We start from the raw sequence: 24,039 nt of genomic DNA, 5'->3' as shown, positions 1-24,039 counted from the left end.
CCTTCCTTCCTTCCTTCCTTCCTTCCTTCCTTCCTTCTTTCCTTTTCCTTCCTTCCTTCCTTCCTTCCTTCCTTCCTTCCTTCCTTCCTTCCTTCCTTCCTTCCTTCCTTCCTTCCTTCCTTCCTTCCTTCCTTCCTTCTTCCTTCTCTCTTTCTCTCTTTCTCTCTTTCTCTCTCTCTTTCTCTCTTTCTCTTTCTTTCGATTTCTTTCTCTCTCTCTCTTCTTTCTTTCTTTTTCTTCCTTCCTTCCTTCCTTCCTTCCTTCCTTCCTTCCTTCCTTCCTTCCTTCCTTCCTTCCTTCCTTCCTTCCTTCCTTCCTTCCTTCCTTCCTTCCTTCCTTCCTTCCTTTCTTCTTTCTTCTTCCTTCCTTTCTTTCTCTTTCTCTCTTTCTCTTTCTTTTTCTTTCTTTTTCTTTCTTTCTCTCTCTCTCTTCTTTCTTTCTTTTTCTTCCTTTCTCTTTCTTTCTTTCTTTCTTTCTTTCTCTCTCTCTCTCTCTCTTCTTTCTCTTCTTTCTCTTCTTTCTCTTCTTTCTCTTCTTTCTCTTCTTTCTCTTCTTTCTCTTCTTTCTCTCCCTCCCTCTCTTTCTTCACAGTTTGATCTGTTTTATTTAAACAGACTTCATTGACAGCCACTGAATGACTGTCACTGAGTTCAGTACCTTGGCTCAGGACTGAATGCACCTCTTTCTGAGGAACCAGGAGGATGGTTATGAAAATTTGAGAAAAGCTCCTTTGATTGTGGCCAAAAGTATTTTTTGGTCATCAGCTGTAACAGTAAGAAATTTCTTATACTGACATTGGCTATGGTATAACCTCCTTACCTGCACCTTGGCATGGATAAGATGGGCCCCCATTACCACATGGGATGTACTCACTGTTTTCTTTTTGATGCTTGTCAAATTTCCTATGGTTTGTCTGTTTTCTTTCACTGAAGGCATGATAGGACTAAACCTTAAAGTGTATTCTTTAAAAGAGAGCTTTGTCTTAAGGTATCAGTGAAATGATAGAAGTTAGCAATTCTTAAAGTATTACTCATTAAAACAATACTCAAAAGACACACATCCTGCAATGGTTGGATGCACTGAGAGTTGCCAGAAATGGGAAAGAGTTGAAGCTTTGCAGAACTTCTACAGAGAACCATTACGGAAATGAAACACTGCAAGGTTTTAGAGCTAATGTTTGATGTGCATGAATGGAAGCAGCAGTTCATGTCTGTCACAATTACTGAAGCTTTCCTGATTTACAGGGAAGCATCCATAGGTATAAAGGCAAAGGTGTGTTTCTGAGAAGAAAGTTTGAAGAATTTAACTTATGTGGAAGACAGGCATGTTAACTTTGAGGTTGTTTCTTATTTAGCTATACACTTCTCAATATTTCAATATGTCATTTTTTTTTTTTCCAGATTCCCAAGAAGGAAACTACAAGTCAGAGGTCAACAGTAAACCCAGGAAGGAAAGGACAGCTTTCACCAAGGAACAAATCAGAGAGCTAGAAGCAGAATTTGCTCATCATAACTATTTGACCAGGCTGAGGCGGTATGAGATAGCAGTAAACCTTGACCTCACTGAAAGACAGGTACTGATGCAAAATAATGAACTTCAAATACTTGATCAATATTTATTATATTTAGTGGTTAGTAGCTTTTCAAAGCAGAGCTCTTATGTTAATTATAAATATATCAATATATCAGATTGAATGTTTATACCAAAAAGATACACGTCTATTATATTTTATGCAAGTGTTTTCTATTTTTACATTTACCAGCTACAGACTTGATTCATCTTGGAGAAAGAGATGGAAGACAAAGGCACAAATAATATATCTGTTAAACTGGTGCACATCTTTTCTAGTCTGTCCACACTAATGTGGCTGAAAAAGTGGTAGGACCAAGTACAGCATGTGCAAGCAGTCATTTTGCCTGCATGCAACAAATATGAGCATCTTGTTTTAGTCTATTAAATATATGCAGTTGCCATTTGTCCAGAGTTTCTGAACATCCTGTTTCCAGATGGCAGCAAGAATGGGAACACCAGCAAAACTGGAATACAAGCATTTTTAACCACTTTATCTTACCCTGTGCTGTGAAAGCAGAGGAGATGATGGAATTTCTTATCACTGTTATTGGTTTCCTGCTCACCAAACCCTAGTCCGGGAAACACTTCTGCACATGCTCAAGTTTCATCATGCATGTTGTCACATTGATTTCTAATGGAAATATTCATGTTAAGTATGTACCGGAGTGTTTCAGAACCTCATCCCAACACACTAAATGGGTAGTCAAGTCACATCTCAAATAGTAATTACACCAATATAAGCATTTTAAAAATGTTTTTTTTTTTTTTAAAAGCATTTAGAATACTGGACCCAAGCACATCAAGTCTGATGAAATGTTACGTACTGTTTTATCACTGAAGTTGAAAGACCTTTGCCCATAGATAGATGGTCCTCCTGTCTTCAAGAATCCATGATAGATTGAGGAATTGCTTAAGATAGTGAGTAAGTTGATGATGTATTCAAGGGAAAGTGTTAAGATGACATTGAGTAGAGATGTCAATGTATATATGTGTGCATAATCATCAGATCACCCTATTGTGATAATAATATTTGGTGAATATCTGGAGAAGAACTATATATGCAGATACTTATGCTGACCATGTTTGATGATAACACCATGATTTGTGAACTCTAGATATAAGAAGTTTTTAAATCAATTGCCTTGAGCTTCATTAGCATCTTATATAAATAGACATCTCAGTTAGAATCCATCCTTTTCTATACATGAACATTCATTCAGTCACACAAGTGAATGAAACAACAGTTTCTCTGAAGGTTTCTATAGAAATCCTTTCCCTTCCAACTCATCAAGCAGAAACCAGCAGTTTCTTGTTTGACGTGAAAATGTTACCAGGTTCCACTGGGTCATTTTAATCTACTTAGATATATTTATGTTTATAAAGCACATGATTTTTTATCAACTGATCAAATTTTGCCTTTTTCTTTTTCGTTCCACCTGAGTAAGGTTAGCCTAGACAATTAGGTTAACTTCCACACCTCATTTTGACAGCTAAGGGGAGGAGGAATTAATTTTAATCTCAGTGAAAAGGGTAAAGGCTTTGTAGAACTGAGAAACAACAAAATTAAAAATATCTGCTGTGCAATTTTATGCCAATCAGTCAGCTGACTTCAGAAAACATACCCCCATTTTTAGCAGTGGTGAATTTGGCCTGGAATTTAATTATTCTCCCTGATAAATTCTTTATTTTTTCTTTGGTCAGGTTGAGTAGTGTAACTAAATGAAGAGACTATTTTAAAGGAAGCAGATAAATTAAAAGCATTTGAATATTGTCTCTGGGGGAGAAAAGGCAGCCTATGCAACACAAGTGTGGAGAATTCATTTAAGTTATGGGAGCACATGCTGTTTTCTGGCTGTCACGTAATGTCAGTTCTATGCATTATGTTGACAGTTGTGATAATTTCTATGGAATTATAATTAGTATATCTAATTATCTAATCTAATTCTTTGCTGCTTTCCCAGATTATCTGAATGACAACTGAGCTGCTAGAGATAACTCCCTTCCTTCCTGCTTTTTTGTCTTCCTTCCTGTCTTCCTGCTTAAAGTCACCCTTACTTATGAAAGGCAAAATATTTATCCAGTTCCATATCTTGCCACAATAAAATTTCTGAGAGAAAAAAAAAAAAAAAGGATAACATAAAAACTATATTGTTAATCCAAAACAAAAAGAAAATTGAGAGAAAAATCTGGGCATAGTTTTCGGTTTCTGAATCACACTGAGCCAAGTCATGTTGTCACTTCCAATGTTGTCAGTTTGAAATGTCTCTTTTTGAAATCAAATACTTTGCTTTGATGGGAAAATAGTGTGAATAGGCATGGAACTGGGCATGGGTTAGCATGGTATATGGCAGTCTTCAAAAGCTTAATGCAGTAAATCAAAAGGCTTGAATCTTTTTGCATACTTGTTTTATAGAAATGCTTCAGTGACTTATAAAATAACCAAACCAAAACACCCCTCCAGTATAAACCAGCTGTCAGACTAATATTTCTTTATTTTTCAGCAAACCTGAACTCATATGCAGGACCTGTCTTTTTCATCATTAGCAGAATGAATGATTATTCTTGAATGGAATAACTGTACCTATTTGTTTACATACTACTGTTATTACTTTCTTTTACTAGCTGTTCCAGCTGAGGAGATCAGATTTGATACCAATCTTATATATATACAAGAAAACAGTCTGTTCTCTAAAAATAATTATGACTAAATTAAAATATGTTGATGGGGTTTCCCAAATCACTCTCTTCAGTGACATAGCCTTTTAAGAGAATTACTATTTCTGAAATAGTTTCCCTAGCCTATTTTTACCTCAAAGGCTGCTTTGCAAAAAATGGTAACTGGTAGACAGTAGTTCTTTTCTTCAAAAATTTTGAACTTGTGAGTAGTTATAATATCTGTCTCATCACAGGCTGTTATACCTATTTATGCTGCAAGCTTTCTTGATTTCTCATGAAACACCGAGTTTGCACAAAGAGAACTGAAACTTGTGACAGATCATACAATGATATAAAATAGCAGTAATCATCATCAAACTAGTATATCCCCTCAGAAATTAGGTTTGAGACCAAAATGCATATTCTAGCATATTCAGGAGTTGGACTCAATGATCTTTATGGGTCCCTTCCAACTCAGGATATTCTATGATTCTCTGATTTTTTTTTTAACTGTTTTCATTATTGTTTTATTCTTATTTTAATTCTTATTTAATGACAACCATCATATTATTAAGAGGGCAGAGGAACAAAAATGAATCAAAGGAAAGTATTGTTGGGTCATCCTAAAGTTACAACTTTCAGTTATTTCCCAAGATGAGAGAGAAATCATGGAGCCTATTATCTCAAAAAAGCTCTATCTTCTTCTTGACTGTAGTGCTAATTTCAACCATATGTTGCAGTTTAAAAGAGGCACCGACCAACTAACACTTCATAATTACCTTTCTGGCATTTAAACAAGCTGTAGAAAAAACATATGTTTGACCATATTAAAAGCTATATAAGGGTATTAAAGTTTTCTATAGTCATCAAAGTAAGGCTCCATTTGACTCTTGAAACAACTTACAAGATCAATTCAAACATAAATGACCCATAGAAGGCCATCTCACAAAAATAATAATTAAAAAACAAAACAAAACAAAAACAAAAACACACACACAGCATATGGATCAAGAAAAGGAATTAATCCTATCACTCCCTAAAAAGGAAACCTGAGTTACAAGACAGGAGAATGAAATGAAGTAAGTGCCTCAAATGCCTAGATATAGAGTGCACTTTGAGAGCATTATAAGCACATCTGGTGGTAGGATGGCTCTATTAAGGTACTGTAAGAATTCCAGCAGTACAGGTACTTATAATTCCTGCTCCATCTCCTATAGAGTGCACTCACAATCCCTGCTCAACCGGCAGTTAATTTTCAGCTAGCAGACCTCTATTATATTTTCAAAAGCCAGTTAGACTAAAAACTACGCTAGCTCCCTAGATATTTGTAACCTTGACAAGTGCATTCTTGGCTTTTTTGTACATCCAGATAAACTTGGAGAAGGTTCCATCCAAACTTTTTAATATCTCGCTGTGGGATGAAGAGAGGAAGCAGCTGCAGTGGGGTATCAGAGGCGTGGCAAAATAGACTTTTTTATGGAGTTGATCCTGCCAAATATAGAAAGAGTAGGAGATCTTTCCACCTCACAAGATCTTTTTGCATGGAGCTAATCAAAAGAGCTATGTTGCAGTTCTGCAGGCTAGCTCAGGTTACCGGAATAAACAGTCCAAATACGTAATGCTTCTGTTTGCCAACATAAACGGAAAATCCCACCTAGTCAGATTAAATTTTGCTGATGGCAATGCGAAGGTTTGTTTCTTCTTAACTTTAACTTCCAGTATCCACCCAGAAGCCACCAATAATTTATAAAATGCCTGAAACCTTTGATTTTGCATTGACAAGGAACACATTTGGTCAAAATGAAGAGTGCTTTTGCATCTGTTTTTGGTTTCCACATATGTCATAACAACATGGATAGAGTGACAAAAGAAGAATCTTTTAATGTCCCTTTCTATGAGAACAAGAAGCAGGTATCATTATTATTTAAATGCTTTTGGACAATGTTGATAGATTACCTAGGGCAGTGGAACCATAAGACACATTGGAATACTAAATAGTTACAATTATAAACATAAGAGAAATTTTCCATTAGAAAGGTTTTTCCCATACAAAGGTTATCTTGGATCACAAGTGACTTGATTAAAATCCATTTCAGCATTGCAGAGCTCAGATGAGGTCAGTCAAAGCATTTTTTAGGCGCTGAACTTGAGTGATAAAATAATAGTTACTGGGGTGAGAAAGGCTCCACCAGAGAGTTCAATGCCTCTCAATTGGCCATTTGTTCTGAACCACCTCTGGAGGAGTCCATGTCTCTCTATGAACATCTCTCCATGGCATGCCTAACTTCCCAGTTTAGGAAGTTGGATTTCTAAGGTTAGGTGGTGAAATTATTCCCTGTGTATTTTCAAACAAAATGAAAGTGTAGGTTGATATAACATAGTTGACCATATCTGTCTGATTGATTTTGCTGTCAAATCCTCTCTGAAAGGCAGCTGCTCATTCCAAGCTTCCACTTGTTAAGCACTCTCTATATGCACTATACTAATGAGCCTGAGTAGCTTGAAATCCTTTGGATTGTTTGTTTAAACAAAGAGTAACACTCTTTGTTAAGAGTAACACTTAATAAAATAAAACTCAGTAATACCTTTGTATTTGTCTTGAGCAATATAAAAACCAGCAGTAAAAGTTACTGTGCTAACTCAGTTTGTTCTTTGTTAGGAAAGAATGCTACTCGCAAACATAATTATATCTTGTGCATAATTTTGATTTGTATGGTAATTCTTAAAAAAAAAAAAAAGTACATGGCAAAACTTCAAACAGCATACTTACTGTTGCAGTATTGATTGAATTCAAACAGGCAATTCCATGTGCAAAGATCCAAGTGCCTCAAGCTGTTACTTGTGAATGGACCCTACACCTGCAGAGAAACCGCATGAGGTTCTGAGTGGGGAGAAACCTCTGTTTCTGCCAAGCAATGTATGTGATATAGACAGAAATATCAGCAGCTCATATGGCTACTTTTACAAAGAAAGACTGCTGTCCCCTAACCCAACCCTTTCTTAAACACAAGTCTAAGGAAAATGTGGCTTGTTTTTTCACCCATTCAAGATGGAGATAGGTTTGTCATTTATGGTCACTTAAAAAAAAAAAAAAAAAAAAGTCAGGAGTTTTTTTTTTGTTTCTTTTTGGGTTTGTTTTGGTTTTGATGCTTTTATTTGTTTTTTTTGTTTGTTTTTATTCATTTTTTATTTTTTATGCAGGAAATTGAAAAACTGTAGAATCTCTTTCTGGTTTCACTAGTTCCTTCCCCTCAGGGATGCCCTGCTGAAAATAGCTGCAGCTTCTTGAGGTTTAATAGCTTTAAAACTGGATGTTGACTTTGGTCTAGTTTATCATCAAAAGACTCAGGATTGGGTTGTTTTGGAAAGCAAAACAAACAAACAAACAAACAAAAAAACAACCTCCAGAATTCAAGTAATGAACTGTGCTTAAACGAATACAAGTGAGGCTGCTTCTCTCTTGGGCAGGGAGATGGTTTCCAAAGTCAGAGAGTCACGAAGAACTGTCATGGGCTAGTAGATTGTTTTCTGCTGAGTCAGCTTCTTAACTTTCCTTTTCATTTAACTTTCTTCATCCTAAAGTGGTAGCAGAGAAAAACATCAGCATACTCAGCTAAAAGCCAGTCTTGATTACACACTACCTTGTAACTTTCACACTCTGTTTACTTGTGCAAAATGGGTGCAGAATAATGCAAGTTAGATTTTTTTTATCTCATGAAATAAAATGCTCTGCATGAGGGTAATTCATGCAAGTGGGTGTCTATGCAAAGAAAAGGCAAACTAGCTCAAGATGATGTTCCCCACAAATTAGATTTCTACCATGTGTTTCCTTTGTAGATTTAAATATATATTCAAAGAATTGGATGAAGGTAGGCCCCCAAAAGATGTGTTATAGGAGAATAAGGCACAGGGAGTTCTAGCAGTAGCCCCACAGATAGTCTCTTTGCCTCTGGACAAAGCAGAGAGACTAATTTTGTCAAAAATACTCCCTTAGATTATGTACAACAAGTCAGTAGAACAAAGCAACCTTAAAAGTGTATTAACCCTGAAACCTAGTGCAGAGAGGTTTTGAATAAGGAAGGTTAGCTGTTAGCTCTGATCATGAAATGAATTTTGAAGATCAGTGGTAGAGAAGCCGATACTTCTTTGAATGGAGTTGAGGGAAACAACTGTGCTGTCAAAGACTTCTGAAAATAGAATGAAATACTTTTATCACTGCCGTCCTCTGAAATATAATGTCTATTCCATCCCTGTCTAAATGTGGGAGGTAAAAAGGAGAATGTATCACCTAAGCAGTACCCAAACCTCAACTGACTTCTATGTAACAAAAAACCAGAACTCCCTCCTACACCTTCCTGGGTGCCAAAAGTTCCAGCTGTCCTTTGTGCACCTGCCAAAACTCCCCTTTTTCTCAGCAGCTGCTGCAAAGCACTTGTGTGCATTCAGTGCAAAGTCCTGTAACATAACATGGAGCAGTGAGAAGGTGACTAAATCAATTTTAATCAGAAGGTTCTGGTGCCACTCAGTAATTTAGAAAGGTTAATTTTTTCCAATTTATATGTTTTGTACTATTTTATAATAGCTAATTTTATAATTAACTATTTCGTACTATTTTATAATAACCAGGAAGACATTTAATACTCAGACATATATTTAAACTGGTTTGAAATTTAAAATATATTTAAGGTTTTTAAGACTAACTACCTTAACTTACTCTCCCATGTGTCAAACTATTTAAAATCTCATGTTATCTTTAGTTATTAAACTGATAACTCCTGCTACTGTTTCTATAAATATTTTAAATGAATAACTTAAATTTTAAAAATAATTTTAAATTAATAGATTTGGTAATTGCAACTGACCTAGTGGAAGGTATCCCTTCAAACACAAACCATTCTGTCATTCTATGATGCTCTTATTTTTATTCATAGACTAAATAGGGAAAAGAAACCTGCTCTTTTTTTTTTTTTCTATTCCTACTTGTTTTTATAAGTGTTTTGAATAAATTGTTATGAAAATGCTGTCTCTCTATATACGAAGATGGTAAGTTTCAGCTGTATAACACCAGTGATTTCTGTAAAGTTCAGGAATTTCACTTTCTTTAAAACTTGGCAGCATAAATGTACTATCTAAAAATAACAGGAACATTTTCAAAGCCAAAGAAAGTCCAGAAGTAAACTTTTCATTTATTAAAAATCAGAATTATTTGTGTTATGTTTACCTGTATTAGAGGAAAGTCAATTGATAGATTAAAAAAATAACAATAAAAGAAAAAGGACAATGGCTGACGTGGGGCAGGAGACTTAAAAGACTTAGTGATTTGGTCTTCTTGACACATCATTTAGTTGTAATAAAACACATGGAATTTGGAATACTGACTTCAAAGGCTCATGCTTAGAAATATGTATCCCTTATAGCAAAATAACAGTCTTGAATGGTGCAGCCCTCTTGTTTCTAACTTTTCAGGTTTGTGAGGTATCAATGCCTTATACCTTGTTTGGGACTCATACCACTAAAATCTGGAATAGAAAACTTAATTTTAGATAAGATTTTAGAAAAGAGCATTTTGAAAGAGAAATTTATATTTATTGAAAGAAAAAAGAAAACATTGCAACTGCAGTAGTTATGTTGTTTGAATGCAGTCATTCTTTCATTTGTCGGACAAGAATGTCTTTATTAAGAAATAACCATTAATGGTAGAAAATATCTGTTTAGCTTTTCTCTATAAGTGTAGAATGCTAAAATCCCACATCAAGAGGAAATGTTCTACAGAGCATGGCAACTATTCTTAATTTTAATGTGACTGAAGGGCTCCACTAAAGAAGGAGTATTAAATCAGACGTTGAGGTGATATGCTCATTTGGAACCAAAATGATACACTGATGTCCATCCACGTCATGAAGTTATATTGAAGATACATGGGCAAGACAGCATATAGTGTGGCTCTTAAGCCTACTAAAGACCTGTATATCCTAAGTATATATTGATAACTTAGTAATGTAGACATCAACAATGTCAGCCCTCTTCTTCTGAATCTTGTCCCATGATTCCTTCAGGCTACTCCTTAAAAAAATTGTTCACAGCAAAAACATTTCTTTTGTAAATCAGGAGACCTGTAACGTGAAATCTTACTTGTATCTTAAGTAACAGTCTAATCATCAGATGTGGAGATGCAGATGCTAAACAACTTGTTGACTAAGGGAAAAGATGCTATGCTTTCGTGCCAGTAAGCAGATGTGCTCAATAGACTGGCTCATAAGTGCTGATTTAGAAACAGCTGTTAATGCTACCATCATCTTTAATATTATTCATTTCCCTTCACTTCCTTTGTTTTCCATCTATACATATGCTTGCTCTGTATAGTTAAGCCGTGCTAGTCAGAGGGTGGAGAAGAGGGAGTGCATTTTAATAAATAATAGGCACTCAGATCCTGATTCTGGGAGGTGGTGAGCACCCTTGGCTCCTGCTGGAGCTAACTAAAACAGAATAAAACAGCTCCTACAGTGTCAAGTTTGTCACTGTAGATATATAAATTGCTTTAAAAGGACTTTTTTTTTTTTTTTTCCAGAAGTTGTACATAGGAAAAACTATTTTTTTCAATGGAAAAATGTTCAAGAATTTTTGAAGTTCACTTCATTATCCACTTTCCCTCTCTCGCTCATATATGAATTTCATTATTTTTCTTTCATTCACATTCTCCACACACACACACACCTCTCTTTCTCTCTCTCCCTTCCTTCCCTGCCCCTTCCCCCCCTCCCCCCCCGCTCCCCTCCCCCCCCCCGCAACCTTTCTGAGTTTTTTTTGTTCTGATGCATGTTTTGTGCAACACCTGTAAGTTTCAAACGATCTGGGCAATTGAAAAACACAGTTTTCCATTACTTCAAATAAATTATCACTTCATTCACACAGTTTGCTTCACTTCCTTTCCATTACAAAAATATAGATGGATCACATATCAGTAACTACTCTGCCCACCATAATTGACTCTTCAGCTCCAAAGGAAGTTCAGAATTCCTATATCTGAATTTGATCTTCAGAGGAAATAACAAGTGAAGGACTTGTCTCATATTATTAGCACTTGGGCATTAAGGGCCTCATCTAGAGTTCGTTGAACTCAGTGGGAAAACTCCCACTAACATTAATGTACTTTGGATCTGGTCAAAAGTGGATTTCAGTATTTTAAAATGGAGGACATAAAGAATATATATATATAAAGAATACCTAAAGTATTCCCTTAAATTACATAAAAATAAACTCACAACATTTTTAATAATAAACTTAACTATAATTAATTCTATCCTTTGAAAATAATCTTTGGCATACCAAATAATGATTTTTTTTGTTTGTTTGATATTCTTTAAGTAAACCAGTTGTAAATTATTTGAAGTTATTAACAACAAAAAAGAAATAAAGCTTTCTTTCTTTCTTTCTCTCTTTCTTTCTTTCTCTTTCTTTCTTTCTTTCTTTCTTTCTTTCTTTTTTCTTTTCTTTTCTTTTCTTTTCTTTTCTTTTCTTTTCTTTTCTTTTCTTTTCTTTTCTTTTCTTTTCTTTTCTTTTCTTTTCTTTTCTTTTCTTTTCTTTTCTTTTCTTTTCTTTTCTTTTCTTTTCTTTTCTTTTCTTTTCTTTTCTTTTCTTTTCTTTTCTTTTCTTTTCTTTTCTTTTCTTTTCTTTTCTTTTCTTTTCTTTTCTTTTCTTTTCTTTTCTTTTCTTTTCTTTTCTTTTCTTTTCTTTTCTTTTCTTTTCTTTTCTTTTCTTTTCTTTTCTTTTCTTTTCTTTTCCTTTTCTTTTTCACCAGTGATAAGAGGTACTCCCCTGACTGTCTCATTGCCTGGAAGCTCATTGCCTGGAAGCTGGTGCCACTCAGTTCTCCTGATTTTAATGTTGAAGGAGAGAGACTTGTCTGTGCTGCAATTTTGTAAAGTGGTTCACATTATAAATATATATATATATATAAGGAAAAAAAAAGAATAATTTATTAAAATTATAAGCTTCAGTTTCTTAAGTAGCCAAAAAAGAAATGGATGCATATGGGTGGTGACATGCCCAGGTCTCTCTTATTTATAGTGGATATTGCAGTTAAAATTAAAATAGGTGGAATTCACGTTATGCATTGAAACATTTTTTTTTTTTATATGATACATTCCTGGTATGTATCATCATTTTGTTTTTGTTTAAGGGCATAGAAACATTCTGAGAATTGCTTAGATCATTAAAACATCTCTCCAATCCTGTAATTTCTTTTTATTGAATACAAGTTTATAGGCCCTTTTGTCAGAAGAAGAGTGATAATATTCTGTGGTACCAGACTGAATTCAAAGTCTATTGATTTTTGGTGTTTGGATTGTGCCTGCAGTTGCATTTACTACATTTTCTGGCAACAGTGTAGTTTTGGCTTTTACAAGGGAAACTTCATTGTCTTAAATAAATAAATAAACAAACTGTCATCTTAAGTTCTCCCAGAGAGCTGCCAATTCTGTACCAGTGTTGCACCCTTTTGAAAACAGTTTCAACGGACATCTCTGATACGTGACCCGAGTGTGATAATTCCCAACATCACAGCAGCCAGTACCAAATACCTTCCGCTTTACACTCATTTCACTGTACAAACCAGATGCTTTGGTTCTATTGAGATGACTAAAGGAAAGGATGTGCTAGGCTTTAAGGCTCTTAACTAACCTGGAATCATTTTGCTGTGTTCCCAAGTGATTGGCTTTAACAGCCCACATTGGCTTTAACAGGAACATAGACTATAAAAAACAAAACAAAATAAAACAAAAAAAACACACCACAAATACACCTTTCTTCCTTCCCACATGTGTACATATAAATAGTGAAGTCAACTATCAATTCAATTGTAATAAAGTTTTAATGTAAAATTCAAAGTGATGTTAAAGGTTAAACACTGGGATGTTTCCTGGATGTATAAGACAGATTCAGAAAAACAGCATTTTTGTGGCTCTATTACTCATGTTGTACAATATGTCCTGCTGTGACTGATCCTTGCTGTTTCTTTTAAAACTCTGAAACACATTCTGCTATACACAGCAAAGGATACACTGACATTGCAAGCTTACTTGCTTTCTTTCCAAGGGAAAAGTTGCAGATATTATTTTTTTTTTCCTGTGGAACCTTCCTATTAAGAGTTGCAGACATACATGTATGATTTTTTTTAACAACATTAACTCTAAATGGATCAACCCCCAAAATCTTCTCCTCATTCACAAATAGTACTTTCAGTGACAGCATTTTAAGCTGATTTGAAATCAGCGTCTAATCTGATCTAATATTGTCTAATATATTTGACAGATGCAATGCACATCCTTTTTTTTTTTTTTCCTTTTGACTATTGAAAAAAGTCCTTGTGGTTTGCAGTGCTGGTACTTTTGGTTCTTTGGAACTGTGCAAATAATTTAGGTTTACTTTTTTTTTTTCCATATATTTCTATACAGAGAAGGAAAGGAGGGGAAATGAGTTTCATCTGGAGTAAAATCTCAGGGTTAAATGTGACTTCAAATGTGAAGATATATTTTTAATCTTTCATGCCCTGAATTTCTTCTCCATTCTCATCTGAATTTATTCCACATCTCTACCTGCAGAATTAATGCATTCTCCAAGAGCATGTTAACTCTCCAATGTTTTCTAAAGGGTTCTGAGGTCTTTCTGTGGAGTGCACAACAGCAGTGATGCATACTGCAGCTGGTCCTGCAGCCTTATTGATGTAGTAACCCTTTTCCATCCTCTGTGGTCATTACCCTCACATCCCTAGCACTCACATCACATCCCAAACTTGATCCCTCACTCCTCAGAGAGCTCTTGCTGTGCTTTTTACCAAACAGACAGTGTTGTACTTATCTAGGAAGATCATTACCAACCAGTGACCCCATTTCTATTTTCTTGTTTTGTTTTTCTTCCACAAAGGTAAAAGTTTGGTTCCAGAACAGACGGATGAAGTGGAAGCGGGTAAAAGGGGGCCAGCAAGGGGCAGCAGCCCGGGAAAAGGAACTGGTGAATGTGAAAAAGGGCACACTGCTCCCCTCCGAGCTCTCTGGCATTGGGGCAGCTGGTCTCCAGCACACAGGGGACTCACTAGCGAACGACGACAGCCATGACAGTGATCACAGCTCTGAGCATGCACACTTATGATATACAGAGAGTGTCCCAGCTCCGTTCTCAGGAAAGATGCTTTGCTGGCAAGCCTTACACAGGCATCGTTTACGTATGCAAGTGACTCTGGCAGTGATTTTTAGAGTTGTTATGGAAGATTCAGGCTTATTGTGTCTGCTTTTCTTGATTTCTAGATGGTTTACAGTAAGTGCCATGTCTTAAAGGTGCCTCAAGTGTGGAGAAGTGGAAGAAGAACTTACTTTGAACATTCCAGATTTGTTTGTCTTGTTCATGACAGCGGGCAGGTATTTTTGCTTTAGCTTGCACTGAAAATTACATTGCTCTCAACAGACGTTATATTCTGAAAACCACAGTGCCACAAAATCACTATCTAGTGGATAAGAAATGTATTTTAACTCTGTATATATTTACCTTACAGCATTTTCCTGTCTTCACTAATTTTAGCAATGCATTCATATTAGCTGATGGCAATAGTCACTCATGACAATAAATGGCTTTTTGTCTCTTTATTTTTGTTTTGTTTCTCCAAAGACATACAATACATGCAGATACTTTTTGTTCAAGTAGAGAACAATACAATAGTGTCTGCTAGGACACGTCCTTGTATGACAGACAAAACAAATGTTATGTTGCATTTACTATCAACTGCTGCTAATAGGGTATTATTAAACTTACCTAGCTCCTCAATTCTTCTTATCTTATAACTGCAAAAATGACTTTTAGGATCATAAGGATAGTCCAGTAACCTGCCAGAAAATTTTCAAGTTCCACTCATGCTCAGTGGAACCACCCCTAAAAGATTATTCATTTCTACTTTGTCATCACTGAGTACGTTGATAAATACCGACACTCTGCAGAAATGTTGTTGCTTCATCTTCAGTTTAAAAAACAGCAAATAAAATGAAAGTTGTTATCAACTGCTTATGTTGGTAGGAATCAAAATATGAAAGTAACTCAGTATTGTGTCCCACATGTTAAATCAAGACATATTTTCTGTTATAAGCTTTTGTGTACATACAGGCAAACACCAAAACCCAAAATTTAATGCAAACCATTGATTGTACTTTGTAAAGAAAAATGTTTAATAAATAATCCTTTTTAAATAATTCTTGTCTCTCTACAATGATTTCATAGGAAACTTAAAACATTTTTTGCAAAAGTCCTATGTAGTTCTGCCTTTCTTGGGTCTTTTGGAGCTTCACCTGTGGACAACACAAAGTTACATTTTCAGATTTAAGTTTTTAATCTTGTATAAACCTTCTACCTTGATCCATTTGTAAAATTCTTTCCTTTAGCAGGAAAAAGGCATCTAGCAGCTAATGGTATCTTCAGCCAAAACCAACAAGACTCTGTTCAAACATTTTTCCAGATCTAAAACAAATATAGAGGGTTAACTTTTTGGATCTTGTTGAAATTGATTAAAAATGAATAAATATAAGGAAACTCACACACTTACATGATCACGCCTTTGTTTAATAGTTGTTCAGAAGAAAAAAACAAAAATACCTCTAAAAAATTGGGAGATGAATTGGACTGGGTTCTGTGGTAGAAGGAGCAGGGTGAAAAAAAGAGCAAGAAAGTAATGTGTATGTCCTTGTGAGCATTCACTGGAGATCTGCTATGAGGAGCAGTAGGACATCATAAAAGTTAAACATGATCAAGAGCTCTGAGTCTGTTCTCCAAATCCTTTCCACTGTAGGCTTGATCTTTCTTGCACATTAACTGTTGTCATGATCATTTTAGTTTAAAATATCCAAGCAATGGGTAATTCATTTCTTTGAAGACTTCAGAGCATTTTATTGATTCCAGCAGTTACGGAGTTTTGCTTTTGTTTTTCAGTTCTTTTTCAAATGCCTTTCCCATACAAAATTGCTTAGAATGTGAGCAGGATAGCGAAGTAAGCCAAAGCTTGTGAATATTTGGTATTTTTCATTTGATGGCTGGATGGGAAAGTTTTTTTGAATGCTGCTGGTGATTATCAAAGTGAAAAAAAAAAAGAAGAAAAGGTGATCCAGACTAAAAGTTTTTATTCTTGACTAGTTTTTCTCCCTGCTAAGTGAACTGTAGCTAAATTTCAAAATGAAAAAAAAATATAATAAAAAGTTGAAAAAAATCATCTTGAATTTTGAAATACCACCCATTTTGACAACAGAGACTTAGTCAAATTTTATGTGACTCATTTAGCTAGTAAAGAGGTAAGAGAATATTATTACCTTTCTTATACTGTAGTTGCCAAAAGTACCTTTTCAGGCTTACAGAATCAATTGTAGTTGTCTTTCATATGCAGTTTAAGACTGAACCTGAAAAGTGTTTAGGCAAGTTTGAGCTGACACTTCACAGAACAAATGGAAGTGCTTTATTTACATTACCTGAAATGTCTTCCTAGCCTAAGGCATTTTGAGAGATATATTATTGTGTGAGTGGCACTGTGATTTGATCAGGATACTTGCAGTGGGGAGGCAGCCAATATGTGTGATGAGGGCAAACATGAGCTATAATAATCTCATTACCAGGAAGAAGTTTTTCCATTTGAGAAGTATGGACTTTTTTTTTTTCTTTTTTTTTTTTTTTCCTTAGTTTAGCTGAATATGCTGGGATTTAAAGAGCTGAGAGAAGGGAAAGAAATATGCAAATGGATTTAAAGTGCGAGGAGAATTTTTGCTTAGATGTTTTTGTTTAGATAAACCTCAAACAGAACACCAAATTATGTAACATTATATTTTGGGGTGGAGGGGTGGAGGGAGTGGGGGGAAAAGGAGACTAAAAAAACTGATCATCTTCCATGTTCTAAAAGCAGTTAAGACTTTGTGGCTGTAAGGTGCTAACTGGATGTAGACTATTTAAAGACCTCCAGTGGCTTTAAACAACTGTTTTGTGGGCACACCCTTGCAAAGTGCAATATGGTGTAGAGATTGCACACTGGCAGAGGTTGAAGCTATAAAGTCTAAGCACAGTGAGCTTCCTACCATGGGTTTGAAGGAATTTACTTACAAGCACAGCCTCACAGAAGTCCGGACATGCTTCTTCCAGATTTCAGCTAGCTCATGTTCAAGCCGCACAGAGCAGCAGTGAACTCTCTGCTCTTTAACACTGGTTTGTGGGTAGCAGGTCTGTTTAGGACTCATCAGTGCAGAATATGTTCGGGCTTGTTCTGAACACTCCAATTACTCAAAAACTAGCTTATGGAAGCCTCTGGGATCAACCAGCTGTTGCAACATATTATGATTTTGTATCAAAATATTAGCATAATTTTGTTGCTGAGAACAATTATGGATAAAGGCAAAACTTGAAGTTTTGTTTTATATTTAATGTTTTTTGTCTGTCTACAGACTAACAGAGGGTTCTTCTACCAATCTAGTCATACAGTATGGCTAAGAGTATACCATTTAACAGATGGACACATTCATACACTAAGATTGTGATTTCCCCAAGGTTGTGCAGGCACTTGGTGGCAGAATGAAGTGGTATGAAACCTAATTTGTTTTATATCTTTTCCTGATAAGATAGGTGTAGATATATATTTATATATTTTCCTGATAATACAGATATAGATATATATATTCCCGACAATATACATGTTCCTGATAATATAGAGTGGCTAATCACATTTGTGTCTTAGCCTTCATGAATTTTGTTACTTTGTCTGCCAGAGCCCACTGCTCTTTGATGCTTTACTGTCAGCATATCACCAAGCCAGAGACAGACCATATACAAACACAGAAAATCTGACTGAAAAAAAGAGTAATGTTGAACAGTTTAATTTTCAGCCATGTTAGATGATTGGAATTCTTTTTTTTTCTTTTTTTTTCTTTTTCTTCTGCCTTGGAGGTACAAGTCTATACAGTATTTGTAGGGTTTCCTTCTCTTCCTTTACGTCTGTTGACTTTTCATTTTGTCTTTTTGTTTACTATGGCTTCATTGTTTTCAGGTTTATTTTGGCAATAGCTCTTCAAGAGGTATGGTTAAAATAACACCATTGTGAGCACAATGGAAGTAGTTTGGGATTTTCATTAAATACTTATCTTTCCTAAACCTTTTTTTTCTTTTCTTTTCTTTTTTTTTCTTTTTATTTGCATCAGATCCAAAATAGTCAAAAATAGAGCTTAAAGAGTGATTCTATACTTATGTCCTTCCACCACGGACCACATTTCAAGGTAGTTTATGCATCTGGCTTTCTTAAATGAAGACTCTGACTGCTGCAATAATATTATTTGTACAAATAAAGAAAGAAACAGGGTTAGGACATGCACTCTTAGTAGCTATGAGGAAACATAGTTATATAAGGTAGGGACAAAAAGTCAGCTTCAGCCTTCGTTTAGAATTTCCTGGCTTCAGTCAGTTTATGTCTCTTGGGTGAGCTTGTATTTAATAGCTTACATGCAGTATTTAAGATCAGCTACAAGACTTGAGAAATTTTAAATAGTAATATTTAATCAATGATGTACTGTAATTTAATATTATTATGCAATGTTTTTGGATTGAAAGGAAGAATTCTGTACACAACCTGATGTTTATATTAACTCAAAAAAGGTAATGTACCTGATAGGCTGTAATAACTGGCATAGGGCTGATGAACACGATTGCTTCAGATTAATAAGAATTTACTAGAGCTCATTCGCTTTTATGTATTTCTATCAATTTTCATTTAAGACCCATAGTTTTTGATGTAAGTTACAGCTGAAAGCTGCAGTATAGGAGTCAATTTCAATGTAATCTAAGGCCTCTGGCTGTTAGACAGGGCCTCCATATGGCATAATAAGACATTATCGCAGTCATCTGTATAAACTCCAAATGTATTAGAAGTTTCTGAATTCACAGTTATTTATTATTTCTGCCCAAGCTTTGCATGCAAGTTTGTTAGCCATTGTCCTTTTCCTGGCATCTGAACTGTCACTACTCCTATCTGTGGAAATTTGGTGAAACGTTACTTCCATTCAGTTGGAAACAATCATCTGGGCATTAAACTTGGTTATTATCAACAACTATACAAGACCCCGCTAAGTGTTGGAAATGAAGAGCTCATTAAATAATAGTCATAGTTGGAAGTAATAATAGTTCCTTTAGTTTTCAGTGCTTTTCTGTAGATAGACTCCAAAGAGTCTTCGAAGAAGGGTAAATTTCAAAATATTTTTACTGGGCAAATTGTAAGAGACTCAAATAATTTGTACTGGTCACCTTATGTCAATGTCTCAGCAAGCCTTTTGGGATTAGTTTCAGTGTCCTACAAATTGTGCTCTGAGAACTTCATCATTCTTCTCTCTCTGTCTCTCTCCGTCTCTCTCTCTCTTTTTTTGCCTGTCTTATTTGGTCCTTGACTGATTTCTGTGATGACTCCTGAGACCCTGAATCCTTTTGTTGACAGACGATTCACACAAAAGAGTAAATACACAGTTCTTCAAACCACACATGAAAAATATAGTTGAAATAAGATAGAAAAAAAAAAAGATCCAGGACATTAATTAATAATAGAGACAGAATTAGTTCTGTTCAGAAGACTTGTTGCCTGGAATAAAGCATATTACCACACCCCTGTTCTTTCTATACTTTTTTTTTTTTTTTTTTTTGGTGCAGAAATATCATTATTATATACATTTTTTACCTACTAAGTTTAAATCTATTAAGGTTGTGTATTTGAATTTAAATATTAAGTTGTGATGTCTAATTATTAGTCTACGCTCAAGAGAGAGACAAAATTTGACCATAAATACTTTCTGCTGTTTGTATTGTATTTATAGATTTTGAAAATTTAACATCCATTATGATGAACCTTGGAAAAAGTTATTTTAAATTCATGAGCAACAAGTTTCAGATACACTCATCCTTCAAGTAAACTTCACAACAACTGTTTTCATTAAGAATTTTCTTGTCTTATAATCACATGAAAATATTATATCTTTCATATTGTAAGAGTGTGCATGTTTGACCTATCTCAACTGCAAAACCATACGAAGCAATGAACATGGCAGATAACAATGAAAGTGGTTTAGTATTTAGAGACATATTCTTATCTTTAGTATCACTATATTAATATAGAGACATTGTATATGCTACTTATTTTTGCTTATGGACTGAAGGTTTTTTAGAAATATGCCTATTCTGAATGCTTACTGCATTATTTGCCAAGAAAGTCACATGCACAGCTGAAAAAATACTGAAATGGGCATTTTCCCAAATTAAAAATTTGTCTTGAAAAGTGACCTTAGAAAATTTTTATGCAACCACCACAGAAATGCATTTAAGAGAGTAAAAACTAACAGGGGGGAAAAAAAGATTGTAATTAAGACATATTGTAAATAATTTTGAATATGTATTTCTATAATTCTCATGCATATACCTATTTGGAATTGCAGAAAAATTCACAGATTTTAATTTATAAGTGATAATAAATGCAACATAGATTTGTTACCTTTCTAAAACTAGTATATATGTATAAGGTATTTGATTCTGAAGACTGAATATTATGAAGAGTTCTCAGGATTCTTTTTATATAGAATATTTTTGCAAGAAAGAAGTAAAACCTCTTCCAATGAAGCGAAGGACCTCATCTAAAGCCTATGGATGGCAATGGAAAGATTACGATGGATTTCACAGGGATTTGGATTTAACCCAAAGTATACACAAAAGTTCATACAAATCAGTGAGCAGTCCAAGATTAAGACATTAGCCAATAATTTCCAAAGTGACTGTTGACTTTGTGCCTCTGTTATGACACACGGTATCCTGATTTCAACAAAGTTTCGAGTACACATTGGAAATTAGGACCACTTTATGGAAATGTGAGTTGAGGACCCCATATTACTAGCCAGTTAAGAAAATTTTGTTCTTGATTCTGACAAGAGTCATATAATACTGGATTTCTATAGCTGGCAAGTCATCACATTATGTAATTAAATCATAGGTTTCATAACCAATATAGAAGAAACTTGCTATGCTGCTTTCCTTCTGCTATAATTTGTAGCATTAGTAGATAAGAAAAATAAAGCACATTATACAGAGGTAGGTTCGAACAGATGTTCCTGAATGTTGGAGGGGGGTGTGTGTGTAGGGGTGTTGAGGAAGGTAAAACTTTCCTTTCACTCAGATGTCTGTCTTGAATTTCTCACAGTTTTTGCAGACATTTTGGCTTACTTCCAACATACATCGTTGCCTGTCTGGTATGAAAAATGCCATCTGTGGTGTATGGAAGTTCTTTCTTTAAAAGTGGCCTGCTAATTATTCTTCAGGCAGGTGTTACTAAAGTGAAGTCAGGTGTCAAGCATAGTATAACCTTTGAATTGCCTAAAATTGCCCAGTTCTCATACTTTGTTCCTTCCCAAAAGAATAGAATATTACAGAGAATTGAAATGTTGGTTGATACAGGACTGAGATGACTCATGCAGCAGTATATATTGTGGTGACACTCAAAAACTGAAAGTTAAAGGATGTGGGTTGAATGAAGCATATAAATTTTCCAAAACAAATATTCTTCTGATTCTTATAAGCTTACTTTCTGTTCCTTTACATCTTTACTGCAGTCTTGCAAAATATTAAAAATCCTGATACTCTCAGAAATTTCAGACAGGGTAAATGGTGGTAGAAATAATTTCCTTTTGTTCTTTAATAGACTAGAACTGTTTTTTGAAAAGAGAGAGGAAGATGGCTGTACTATGTGAATGACACCTGCAAATTCTCACCTATATTCACTCTCCCAAACACTCACACTTTAAAGCTTTTTGAAGATAAATAGGATGGTTAATGGGCCAGAATCAACACATGGGGGCTGCAGGCAGTCATTCAACTTATCCACGAGTCCCAGCTCCCAGGATAAGTACCGCTGCTGCCTCTCATTTACAATAGTTAGTCTGCTCCCCTGACTTCCTTACATGACATCAGCCCTCCCAACAGAAGATGAAAACTTACCACGCTGAGCCAGATGTTACAACACTCTCTCTCTCCAGCAGATGAGTGTTGTTAGGAGGTAAGGGATTACGAGTATAAATGCAAGGCTTCCTCTTTTCCTATGAAGTTTTCAGAAGGTCTTTTGAATAAATGGTATTTTTACTCTTTCTAATCTGGGTGTTCAGAATGAATGACGGTGTTAGCAGTTTAAAAAATGAAGATGAGGAAAACACAAATACATTTACTCTTTTTGGCAGTAAGGCTTTGAATTGTTTGCTCTAACAGTGACGAAAGTAATCCCAATCCCACTTTTCCCCCAATTTTATGCAGAACCTTTGACAAAATATTTAGAATAAATCAATATGACATTGAGATAAAGAGCAGTCCCGTAAGTAACTGCATATCTAGTGCTGTTATATTTTTGATCAACCCTCAGACATCTGGAGGATTTTGAACTACCAGTCTTCTACTACGAAGAACAGTTTTACTTTCATAAGGACTTCCTCTTGTGTTTTCAATATCATGCATAGCCTCTGACTGACTTAGCATATTGCGATAATGAGATGTACACAAAGCACTGGCATGCAGCATTATTGAGATGATTTCCTTTTTGGCTCAGCCAGATTCCTGTTAAAAGTTATACAGACTCTTAAGAGACTAACAAAAGAAGAATTAAAGATCCAGCAATAGCACGAAGATAAGCCTGATGAAGCTGGAGTTAGGATCTCCTGAAATTAAAAGCAGACTTGTACAAATACATTTATTGAAATATACCAATGACATTTCTTTAAACAACAAACCGAAGGGGGAAACTAACTAACTAACTAAACCCCTATTTGGCCCATGTTGAATGCCGTCAGAATTCCAGCCTTTACTCATTAGAGTAAGTTCTTCACCAAATTTGCAGAACAGAGGCTTAACTGAACACATTTTGGTTAGGAAAAAAAAAAAAAAAAAAAAGGAAAACAAAGCTGAAAACTACACTGAAATTTTTCCTCCATTGTAACATGTTAATGGCTAAAATCCATTCAATACCTGTCCACCTAATGGATTAAATGAGGATGAAGCCATGAGTTTATTATGAGTTTATGGCTGAGTCCATCCTACACTGGCCTTTTGAATGACTTTGTGAAAACAGCATTCAGTCCTATACTGAGATTTATTTCCATTCTATCTGGAGACTATTATCTCCTAACAAACACATACAAGCACCTTCCATTGACTCAGATTAGCAGAAAATCATTCCAGGATAACAAAAATCTTGTACACTGAACAGTCCTTTGGGAATGTTTTGATGAGTCTGACAGAGTTCTGAGGGCCAAGGTGGGAGTAGGTTGTTCACAAATTTTGATGTGTAAAGGTTATGGTATCATCCAGACATTTAATTCAGCTTCTAAATAATCATGCTGAAAGTTATAAGCAGCTTTACACAAACCATGAAAACACATTATCTCTACTTTTTCCCTATCACTGCTGTGCAGCTCTCTCTGAGGTGAACATTTACAGTTGTTTAACAATTCAGAGAATGACAACATAAGAAGTGGATGTGAATAATAATGAATCTAGGCACAACTGTAATTTTCTTACTACTTTTATTACTGCGATTAAGAAACAGAATTTTAATCAGGACACTGGATTTCACTCCAGTTTATTAGTTTCTCCTATCTGGAAGGAAAATTATGTTGTGGACCTCTTTTTCAAAATCAAAATATTTGGGAAAGCCAAATATGATTGCAATAATTACTTGTATGAAATATTTGTGTAATTTTTGTTAACAATAAATATTATGTGATATATTTTAAATGC

General features: G+C 35.0%; 1 protein-coding gene across 1 annotated transcript in view; it reads left to right on the top strand.

Moving 5' to 3' along the window:
* MEOX2 (mesenchyme homeobox 2) overlaps positions 1–15,461 on the top strand; it is a 55,975-nt gene extending 40,514 nt beyond the window's left edge. Inside the window, exons 2-3 of the mRNA XM_013183422.3 lie at positions 1,401–1,573; positions 14,149–15,461. Coding sequence (XP_013038876.1) covers positions 1,401–1,573; positions 14,149–14,373 — 398 coding nt within the window. The 3' untranslated portion in view covers positions 14,374–15,461. The remainder of the gene's footprint in view (positions 1–1,400; positions 1,574–14,148) is intronic.
* Positions 15,462–24,039: the final 8,578 nt, after the last annotated feature.

Source organism: Anser cygnoides, chromosome 2 (assembly GCF_040182565.1).
Source record: "Anser cygnoides isolate HZ-2024a breed goose chromosome 2, Taihu_goose_T2T_genome, whole genome shotgun sequence".
Classification (NCBI taxonomy): Eukaryota; Metazoa; Chordata; class Aves; order Anseriformes; family Anatidae; genus Anser; species Anser cygnoides.
This window is presented reverse-complemented; position numbering and strand designations above follow the sequence as displayed.